Genomic DNA, 12032 nt, shown 5'->3' on the forward strand with positions numbered 1-12032 from the left:
GATGAAGGAGGCTCCGTTTATGGCCCTACTACATCAGCATCCCTGACGGAGCCACCGGCCTGTCCCGGACCATTCCTTGCTGCCTTCATTTTGTTATTTTCCGGAGGACTTTATCTTTATAGCCTTCGTAGATCATTCTAAAGAACTCCGCATCCACTCTGCTATGCACCTTTAGACCAGATCTCTAATTTCGGCGATCAATATCTCATCTCCCACAATCACCTTGTCGAGTCCCTGCTTGGTCCTCTCATCGAACCCCAAGAATGCAGCCCAATGCAGTGATGTTGGCTGTGGTCCTTTTTGGAAACTTGATGCTGCATTACGTCTCGGCTCAAAACGGTAAGAATAAAGATGTGACCATGCCCGGGATTGTACACAATCGCAGTCAGACACAATGTCTTGCTAATTGTTCCAATGAGTAGCCTACTGTGACTCGAGAACATGTTTTTTTTTTTGTTTTTTTTAAAGATTTGATGAAGGGGGCGTCTGTCATTTGACATAATGTCAAATACGAGGGGCATGGGCGCATTTACGCATCGCAATATAGTATTTATTTAGAACAAATTCGTTTACATAACTCTGTTCACAGTATTTAGGGTGCTCATATTTTCTACGACCATTTCCCTACGCACACGATTCTCAATTTAATAGTGTAGGCAAATGGATTGAAACTAGATGAATATCCTAGTGCAAACCAGAGCATAAATATGTTACAGCAAACGACAGCATAGTTGTGTTTGCTTGGAGTTACCTAATATATGCTCTATTAGCTATTTCGTTATGTTTGGAGTTAGTATTATATTATTACTATTTGATGGATACATTGGAATTCCTTAGTCTCCACGAAGTCAGCTGGGTTTGAATTATTTGTCTTCATTGATAAATAGATTACTGAATAAACAGATTGTTGACACGCTTTGATTTTGGCATATTTAGTGTTTGGGATGTACGTATTGTTATGTTGTGAAGAAGAGCAGCGTAGTGCATTCGTAGCGTAATGGAGTGGACTGTTGAAGAACCTGCCAAACAGTCTGCACGATTCAGGACCGTTAAGCCCATAGTCTCTCTCTGGCTAGAACACAACAACAAATAAATCATCGGGCTTTCATATGTAAAGAGGTCAACGTTCCACTTTATGTGTGTGTGTGTGTGTGTCATTTCTACATCTCATGTGAATTAATAGGCAGCCATTGTCATTGATATCATTCTTAGTGACAGTGTTGATATTTGGAAAGGTCATGACACGTTTTCTGCCCCCAAAATACAATCTGCATGATTGTAAACAGCATATTTGGTTTTCTGGAAATATTTAGGTCCATTGGTTTCTCTCTGTGTGTCAGTGGAGTTGAGATTCTATTACATAATTGAAGCTTCTGAATCCCACTGTTGGCTCAAGGCAGAGTGTTGATAACCTCAAAACATATACACAACTTTCAACAAAACACATCTAGATTATCTGTCTGTAGCCTACATGTTTGAAGGTTATAATATCTTATTCCACAATATGGTGGATAACCTTTCAAATTATTATCACCAATTTGTTTCCACATTTTACTGATTTCAATTGTCTCTCCATGGGCCATCCAAGTGTATTTATTTAAGTCTTTGATGAACACACGGTTCACACATTTGCTTGACATGAAGGATGTCTGAGCCTCCTCATCATTGCGTGTTAAGGGTTGCCTTCCCTGACATGCCCCTGATGGATGGCCAATCCCGGTGAATCACTTCTGTCACCCAGAGGGGGCACACCAATCAGAGGCAGCCTCTACACAAAACACAGGCTAATGCATGTTCTCAGAGCTGAGCTACTACCAGCTATTGGTATATTTTACAACAATAATTGTTTCAATGACAAAAGTAGCAATTTTCGATTGTGTTATAGGCCTATAGAAAGCAAATTAAAATTCACTAGTCTTTTCCTGCTAGCACTGACTTTGTTGATAACTACTTTGTTGAGGGAAAATGTACTTGCTACGATTGTGAAATGTTGTTGTTTCACCTAACTGTCTTAAGATGAATGCACTAATGTAAGTCACTCTGGATAAGAGCATCTGCTAAAGGACTGTTAGCACTGAGAACACAGAAAGATTGTAATATGAAGTTGTACAGCAATAGTAACTCAAAGCGGAATAGAGAAATCCATCATTGGCTCTACTATTCTCACTACCAGGGTTGGTGTCAATTCCATTTCAATTCAGTCAATTTAGGAAGTAAACGGAAATTCCAAATCTAATTCCAATTCTACTTTATGCTTCTCTATGAGAAAAAAATTAGAATTTCAGTTTCAATCTTGAATTGACTTTGTTGAAATGGAATTGACCCCGACCCTGCTACTACTAGTGAACAATGAGTGTACAAAACATTAGGAATGCCTTCCTAATATTGAGTTGCACCCCTTTTTGCCCTCAAAACAGCCTCAATTCGTCAGGGCATGGACTCTACAAGGTGTCGAAAGTGTTCCACAGGGATGCTGGCCCATGTTGACTCCAATGCTTCCCACAGTTGTGTCAAGTTGGCTGGATGTCCTTTGGGTGGTGGACCATTCTTGATACACACGGAAACTGTTTTACGTGAAAATCCCAGCAGCGTTGCAGTTCTTGACACACTCAAACCGGTGCGCCTGACACCTACTACCATACACCGTTCAAAGGCACTTAAATATTTTGTCTTGCCCATTCACCCTCTGAATGGCACACACACAATCCGTCTCAATTGTCTTAAGGCTTAGAAATCCTTCTTTAACCTGTCTCCTCCCCTTCATCTACACTGATTGAAGTGGATTTAACAAGTGACATCAATAAGGGATCATAGCTTTCACCTGGATTCACCTGGTCAGTCTATGTCATGGAAAGAGCAGTTGTACCTAATGTTTTGTATACTCAGTGTACATTCATTCATTGATCTGGTGGATGAATTATGTGTGTATGAGGACACGCTTTGATGGTCCCCATCCACAAAGTCAGATCTAAGCCCTCCTATTGTTTGGTAAAGCCCAAGTGAATGCATTCCAGTCTTTGCCCAGTGTTAGTGCCCACTCCCTGGGTCTCATAGTGGCACTTCACTATGGGCTCTGCTGAAACTCCCAGGGTGCTGTGGGAGACAGGCTGGTGCTACCTTGTCACTCTGTGTCTGTCTGATAGTCACTGTAACTGGTGAAGACTGATACATCACAGCTTTCTTTTTTAGCCTACTGATTTATTACTGTTTATTATTGTTTATGTCAGGTTTCCTTAGACACTAGTGAGATACAGTTCTGTAGCTAGATACTGTAAAACACATTTATGAGGCTGTTATATAAATACAGTAATCATATTTTCATGGATGGTATACTGATGCTATTTGGTCGCACAAATATGGGTATACCCTCCAAACAAATGAATTCATATTTCAGTCTGGATTTAGTGTGAGTGATGTAACGTGGCAGGCTTCACTATGTCACGTTTGATTTCATCAGCAATATTTCAGATTCGGGGCGATGACGTGTAAAGAAGTGTAATTAATAAAAGCAGGATATTTAATCACAGTACAATATGTGTGAAATAGTGGTGGGAGCTGAGCTGAGGCCATTATGCCTCTATATGCTTGGGGAGCCCGACCAACCATAGATGTCTGAGATTCAGCAACAGATATCTGGGGGACTGTAAATAGCATTGGTCCATTCTGCTGCCAGTTGCTATTTATAGAGCGGAGACACAGCACCCTTAGCACAGAGAACTGTGGCTTTAATGTCCTTTTGTGAAAGTGAGTCCATTAACTCTTAATGGACAGCAGCATCCCTGTGCACGGCTGCTTGGCTCTCTGAAGACTCACTAGATGCATGTGAACTATTTAAGCTCTTAAAGGGCGTTGTTCTTTATGCATGAGGAATATGAAGGGGCGTTCTCTCCCTAACCTGAAGATGCTGCTTATGGCAATGCATCATGCATAATCTCCCTCTATGAACAATTTAACAGCCATACTCTAGTTCAGGACATTTATGTGTATAATATCCTCTTTTTGAGTTGACATAGAATACAGACCACAATGTGAATTCCTTTGATGTGAGTTACCAATAGAAACATAAACTCAAGCATCAACAAAATGCTGCTCTAAAAACATGCAATGTCTGTTATTTTGCTATAAGATAGAGAGCTACGACCTCTCATTATTTCTTCATGTAGTACAGTATTAGTAGGTTTGTGTGGCTCAAAGCCACAGACAGTTTGTCGTCCAAGTTTCTATCACTAAACATGTTTCATGAACAAATCCCCTGAACCAGGGCCAGGCAACATTATAAAAAGAAACCTAAAATGGCATCTCTCTTACAATTAATAAGGGATTCAATCAATGTAACTGCAAGGTACAGTGTAGCTTGGTAATTGTAAGTCCATGCTGTATCACTGCCCATGTTCTGAGTAGTAAAGGACACATCTGTGAGACCGGAAAATGTGCTGTGGGACGTAAGCCAGTTCTTCCACTGAGTCACACCAGCCAACTGTGAAACATGATACATACTGCACCGATGGCAACAGCATCATGCATCCCACAGCCTCCAACACAGTACACAACAGACATACTTTAGCTACTGATGATGATACCCAAATGGAAGACGCTAGAGGAAATGTTAAACAAAATGGAGACATAAGACTTAAGGTTGATATGTGGTTGTGTGGCATATTCGTTCTGGGAGATTTGTTTGTGGTGACAATATGTGTTGTCACAGTGTGTCCAGTGAAGAAAACCCCTCATTTGATAGTTGTTGTCACAAACTGTTATGGTGACATTGATGAGTGTCAGCCAGTCCTGTGGCATATGTTATCTTAACCATGCTAGCTTTGAACAGTGACAGAGGGCCCGGGTTGTCTGTCATCTTGACCCCTGAAAGGGTTAATCAGGGAGCAATGTTTGCTGGTTGAGGGGGATAAGCCCATTTCAGCCGGGGATGGGGGGGGTTGGAATTTAACTCTCATTAAATAGCTGTGGCTCCCCTCTAAGACCTGAATGGCTGTCCCTGAGTAGTTACAGTAAGATGGCAGAGGTCACCTCCTCCCTGTTGCTAACTGCCATTTATCCACAACACCACTCTAATGCATGCAGGCATCAAGGTTTATTGTTGATTTGTTAAAACGAATGAGGAAATCTATAGCCGCCCACCCATCGATGTGTTAAGAGCAGCTCAAAAACAAATACATCATCCTTCAACCCACAGCAGCGACTCATTTACAACTGTCAGAGCAGAAGGCTTTTTGAAACCTTGGGCAATCGGCCAAGTGGAACACCTCTTAACCAGATGCTTGGAAGCCAGCTAAGTTGGCTCTCCTACAAAAGTCAGATATACTAGCTAAGACAATGGAGCATCACACCACAGTATACTGATACTACAGCTAGCTCTTTAATACCCACGATTTCAATATCAAATTCAACATTCACTGTATACCCCATTTTGAGTTTGTTTGTATTTTATCCAACTATAGATGTCCTCACACACTAGTACACAGAGGTGATACTCATATCACCTTGCCCAAACATAAATAAATGCCCTGCACGTAGCCAGTGCAGTGGCCCTTGGGGTTTTCTAGCTGCAGTGTGTCTGTGTTGTGGGACTGGGAGGCAGGTTACAGGCAGGTGACTCAGAGCCACAGCCTGCCTGCCTGGTGATGTGTGTGCTCTGCTCTCAGTCCTCAGAGGAGAGAGCTCCCCAACTCACTCAGTGGGCCGGGCACATGTGTGATGGGCCACCACACAGACTCAGATAGGATCTATTCACCACAGTAACCTCTACATGATGCTATATGACATTATAATGAAGTGCCTTACAGAATAAACAGAGATTAATGGATCCTTGTGATTCAGTCTGTGCTGTATACGAATCCTTCCTCGTATTGTATCATTTCATTCACATCACCTATGTAATTGTGATAGTATCCGTTTAACGACATTACAGGCTACTTTCTTCTATGAAAACCTCCTGGTCCCCATCACGTTCTGTTGCCCTCCAAAAGAGTGGAGGATGTGAGGCTGGTCCAGTTCTTTGATCTCAGCGGATGCTTTAGTTCAGAGGCAGCCTGAGCAGAGTCAGTGGGCGTCCAGGCTGGGCTTTACCCTCTGTGATGGGGGATGATCATGGGGGGTGGAGGCTGAAGCTAGATGGGCCCAGATGTTTCAGGAGAAAGACACAAACACTAATTACTCTGCATGTATCTGGGCTTCAGGCAAGATGGCACAAGGTCTGTGTAGGCTCTGGTCTGTGTAAATCAGGCCAGGGTAGGCTGGATCATGTCCACACCCAAATCATTTACCCTTTTCCTATTGCCTTATTATTTACAGCTGCCTTCTAACTGTTGCTGCCAGGGTATGGGACGGTATGATTTCCATGCATTTATTGTTCAGTCTCTGGAATATCTTACTGTGGGTGGACCAGACCAAAGAGTGTTTGGCTTCAGTTGTGTAGAGAACACACTGGCTCTAGCTGTGGAAACACAGTGGCTGCATAGCTAGAAGTGTTTGACCTCAAATTGAAAATTATAGCCTACAGTATAAACTCTGTCTCTTGGTTACAAACTGATACAGAACAATACATTATTTGCCCAACCAAAACGCTAAGTATCTAGGTTATATTGTAATAATGAAATGTTAGGCACAGCTCATTTTAACGCAATACTGACAGCTATGCGTAGGCGCCTAGTAACCTCCCCCCACTAGGCAGCTTATCTGCTCATGTGCTGAGGATACAGTACATTACTGTTGAGCAAGTTGGGCTGTTCTGGGAGGGCCTGTAATCTGTTGTAATAAGACACACGGCTATAGCACCATAGAGAGACCGCCTGCTCTGCTATCTCTTCCTGTCTCTCTTGCCTTCAGCATAGGCAGAGTTAGGGTTAGGGTGTGGCGGTCTTTTCTGTGGTTCATCCGAGGACACATGGCATAGAGCAGGCAGACAATGGAGGCCTTGCAACAGGCCTGAACCCTAAGGCACAGCCCAGGTGATTTGGCTTCAGATTGATGAGTGCATTGGGTCTGTGCTAGAATGCTGGCATATGGTTGTAGGCGCTGACCATTGATGTGTAGTGGTAGTATGATTCATGTCATGAGAATGGCGTGCACACACACACACACACACACACACACACACACACACACAGTGATGATTCCAGCTGATAGTGAATCACAGGATGGATGACCTCATTTATAGAGTTACCAACTACAGCATATACCCACAGACAATCAGATTGAAAACAGACAGAATGCATGTCTTGCTGTAGAAGAATAAATCACTACAGTACTAGTCATCAGGCGTGGGGTTCAAAGCACATGCAACATCTGCTGTTTCAGCTTCAATGCATTTCAACACATTTATGATTCCTGACTGAGTCAGTTATGTTCCGAACCAGATTGGCTGTTAGAGCAGTTCCCTATTTCAGTTCTCATTTGACCAGAATAAAGCACTCAAAATGGCCTGTACATAAGGTCCTCATCATGGCTTCATAGGGCTCGACAGAAATTATACTCAGCCAATGTTACAAGTAGTCACATGGCTTTCCATCAGCTCAAGCAGTGCCCTTTGACATAACTGTCACATCACACAACATGAGTTTCCTTAATGTGGCAAACCAACTAAACACTTCTGTAAACAGGGAGCTTTGTAGTCAGTTGTCATTTCAATCTAACATCAAAGAGATACAAGAAAGCAAAGGCTTCCCATTATGCAATATCTGTTCAGAAACTCACAGGGGTATAGTTCTGTGTGTTTCAGTGACTGTCAGATATAATATTGAATCTATTTAAGTGGATTGTGGGGCAGGAATGTAATCTCTGCATGCAATGTAAAGGTTGACAGATAGGAAGAAAATATCACTTATTGATGAGATGAAGAAACATGTCTTGACTAAGTTGTCCATATGTGAAAATGTATTTACTCCTAGTTCTACTGCATGTCAGTTTGCTATGTTGTTCTACGTTAGTAGTTTCAAATCTTTAAACATTTCACAATGGTGTGAGTAGTCAACATATTTTGCACTGTAAATCCATTTTATTTGTTTACACAGAAAATATACAACTCTGCTGAATTCCGCTTGATTTGTTAGACTGCTAAATTAAATATTTGTATTATTCTGACCATAATGGAAAGCGCAGCTATTTATTTTCTGCAATTTGAGTACTGTAGGGAATGAAATACGAGCTTTGAGAGAGCCGTGATCCAGAATGTTGAGGAAGTAATATCATCCTAAACCCTGGTGAGATCCCAGAGGTGGCTTGATGACAGAGACTGTGATTGGTTGGCTGTGACCTCAGCTGAAGGTCGTGTGGCCATGATTGGTCCAGGGATGATAGAGTAACATTGGATAGTGATACATTGGGTTTCAGGGGCCATTAACCTGTTTCTCATTCACACAAATCTCTTCCTCTTTTATAAACTGTCTTTCTTATACTCAACGACTTTTTCCTGCCACTTTATGCTTTGTAGCTTGCTTTTTCCTTGATTTACCTTTAATCATCCTCTTCTTTTGTTTCCAACTGATCCCTTTTTGATTTACTCCTACCTACATCCCCTGGCCTCTCCATCCCCTCCCTCTTCCACTCTAACCCCTCTTCTACCCCCCTCTCCTCCTCCCCAACACACCTTTCCTCTCCAGCTGGGTTTGTGAAGTCGCCAATGTCTGAGACTAAGCTCACGCTGGACACCTTTGAGCTGTACTGCGACGTGGTCGGTAACCCCACCCCGGAGATCCAGTGGTGGTACGCAGAGATCAACCGCGCCGACTCCTTCAAGCAGCTGTGGGATGGCGCCCGCAAGCGCCGCGTGTCCATCAACACGGCCTACGGCAACAACGGGGTGAGCGTGCTGGGCATCACACGCCTCACGCTGGAGGACTCCGGAACCTACGAGTGCCGGGCCAGCAACGACCCACGGCGCAACGACCTGCGCCAAAACCCCGCCATCACCTGGATCCGCGCCCAGGCCACCATTTCAGTGCTGCAGAGTGAGTGGTCTATGTCCTGTAGTACCTAGATGGTGAATGAACAAACAACCCCCTGCCTGTCCCGCCACCCCACTCCGTAAAAAAATGGAGTTCACACCTCCACCACAGCTGTCCCTGGCAAAGACAGAAATAAAACAAAACACCAACCACCACCTTGTTATTTGTTCATTTCAAAGACTTGTCTTTGTTTTATTTCTGTATAATAAATTGGAAGACGTTGTATTTTATTTCATCCTATAAGTACTACCTTTTGTGTTTTTATTCTATTATGTTGATAGCTCCTATGAGTGTTCCCTCCTCCCCCTGCAGAATTTGAGGATTCTCAGAATTCCGTAGATTTCCTGCCTCTCCCAAAACCCTGAGTGTTTTGTTGTAGATTACCACAAACCCAGAAACCTCCCCAGTCTCTGTCCACCTACCCCATCTTTCCTCCAACACCAACCTCTCCTTCCCCACATATAGCCCATCCTGGCCATTCTGGCCCTCTCCTCTGTCTCATGTGACCTTCGACAGTTGTCCCGTTTCTTTCCCTATTCTCAAAACATCCTAATTTCATCCATTTATTTCTGTATTTATTTTGTGATTTGTGTTTTTCAGTTGAAATGTTGTCTCATCTCTTGTGTTGTGTGGGTTGTTTTATTTACTTCAAAGCCCAGTGTAATTCTGCCCTGTCTGCACCATGTAGCCTAGGCATCGCAGCGCTTTGAAGTTGTGCCACTTATTTTAGCATCTGGTAGTGGGGAAGGGGTAGATGGGACTTAAGAAGACACAAGGAGGGAGCTGTCCAAGTGTAAAGCGTGCCCTTGTTTTGACTACCCCTAATCCAATAAAGGTCAGAACCCAGTGAGGTTCTTAAATTATTTTTTTCCTTTCTAGATTTGAGAGAGCTGGTTTCATTGCTACAGCAGACAGACAGTCTCTCTCTGGACTCGCCTGTGTACTGTATGACCTTGTGCCTTCTTAGCCGTTATTAAGGGTTTGAGCGTGAATCAGTAATGACATTATATCCTCTCCCCTCTCTGCTGTATTGCATACAAACATACTGAATGTCAACTGGACCCTTTTAATGAGTGCACGCTCCAGTGAGTGCCCAGCCCATTGGAGCAGAGAGATGTGGAATGTTGTTAGTCACAGCCATGCAGCCAGATACTCTCAGAGGCTTACTACCGGAGTCAGCTCCTTCATCTCCTGAGCATTAACTACTGATCTGTCTGTCATACACAGTGTTTACCATGCTGTTTGACTACTATCTGACTGCAAGGGCTACATGTACACACTGCCTAATCTCACGCCCATTACACTTCACTCCACCAGCTGGCTTGAGACGTGTACAGTAGGTCTACAGTAGATATCTCAGTTTACTGGTTGTAGAAATGTTTCCATCATCAAGCTAACATGGACTTGGTAAATTCAATGTTTTCTTATTTAAAAGACAGATATGCATTCCTAAAATGAGCAGATATTCATTCCTAAAAAAATCAGTACATGTTCTAATAATTGAGTCAGACCTTTTGTCATCCAATATATTCTGTCATTACTGAGTGTCAACGTTCTTCTTATATACATGTAATAATATGTGTATATGACATGTATATAACAGGCTATACACACTGAACCAAAGGAGATGATAATGTATAGTTCTTCGTGAATGTTTTCAAATATGTGCTTGTCTTGTTTTAGCCGTTTAGTTTGTGATTGTGCATAGATCTGGAGATCCATTCCAAAGTCAAGGCCGTTTTTTGATTAACTCTTATATAGTTACTACATTTGTAATAAACTCCTTAGCTTAGGTAACAGTTTAATCAACAGTGTATTTAATTGCAGTAAATGAACTAGTCGACACAGGCCTCAGTGTGATTTGGTTTTAATCCTCTCCCAACCTGTATTGTGTTATAGCTGATAGCTGAGTTGTTTAATGCATGGGAGGGAGGGAGGGAGGGGAGGGAGGGAGGGAGGGAGGGAGGGAGGGAGGGAGGGAGGGAGGGAGGAGGGGGTTGGCTCAACATACCGATCAAGTGGGCAAACATCCTCCCTCTGTCAGCAAGAAATAGCCATTACTGGCACCATCCTCTAGGACTGGATGCAGGTCATAATGGAATATAATGTATTACACTGTTATGAGTGGGTAACAGTGTCAATGTAATGATGCTTTTACAATCCTAGACACAGAGGTGGCCACGTGGGTCAGTGCCTGTGTGCTGTGCATGACATCACTGATTCATTCTATTTTTGAGCAGGTGTCCTACAAATGACCTTCTATTGAGCTGAGGAAACCTCCTATGGAAAACACTGTGCCTTTAATGCCTAATGCACATTTCTTGAATGAACTATTTCTGTGTAGTCTGTGTATATTCCCAGGATGCCACACTATGTGGGCTGAGTGGTCTGTATAGGGGTTCTGAAGCAGAGAGAGAGGAGGGGAGACAGAGAGAGCCATAGAGAGAGAGAGAGAGAGAGAGAGAGAGGGCGGGAGGAGGAGAGAGAGCAATATAGGGAGAGAAAGAGAGCGAGAGCTAGAGGGAGGGAGAGAGAGAGCAATAGAGTGAGAGAGAGAGAGTGAGAGAGAGAGATTTCCCTCTAGCTATTGGGTATACAGAACTGCAGGAGTAGGTGCCATGAATGCTAATAGAAGTCACTAGCCAGGGCCCAGAGACCCTCCTCCTTCCCCCTCCCCTCCCCTCCCCCTTCTCTACTAGGAAGTTTGTAGCAGCAGCCAATAGTAAGATTATTATACTCCTCCATCCTCTAGAGTGGGGTTGCGTGGTTGCCATGGCTGGCCCGCCCTGGGGGAGGGAGGGAGTGGGGGGAGCTTCCTCACTACCCAAGGCTGCCTGCCTGCCTGCACTCTCTGATGAAACATCCTGCCTGAGCCTCCCTCTATGTCCTTGAGAAATGGACCCTTGTGTTGCTCTGTTAACAAAGAGCTAGGGATTGTTATAGTGTAGTGCAGCAGTAGTCAAGCTGTTGTTCATCTCATTTGTTTGCCTCGGTTATATACTTTGTCCTCTTCTGTTTAGCTATTGATTCTACTACCACCCCATAGGTTTGCTGAAGATTATACCTTATTCA

General features: G+C 43.3%; 1 protein-coding gene across 1 annotated transcript in view; it reads left to right on the plus strand.

Moving 5' to 3' along the window:
- Positions 1-12032, plus strand: part of LOC311111492 (neuroplastin-like) — a 28900-nt gene continuing 16868 nt past the window's right edge. The window contains exons 1-2 of the mRNA XM_084154229.1: positions 1-339; positions 8616-8963. Coding sequence (XP_084010355.1) covers positions 264-339; positions 8616-8963 — 424 coding nt within the window. The 5' untranslated portion in view covers positions 1-263. The remainder of the gene's footprint in view (positions 340-8615; positions 8964-12032) is intronic.

The sequence above is a fragment of the Coregonus lavaretus genome, assembly GCF_964263955.1.
Source record: "Coregonus lavaretus genome assembly, chromosome: 37".
Lineage (NCBI taxonomy): Eukaryota > Metazoa > Chordata > Actinopteri > Salmoniformes > Salmonidae > Coregonus > Coregonus lavaretus.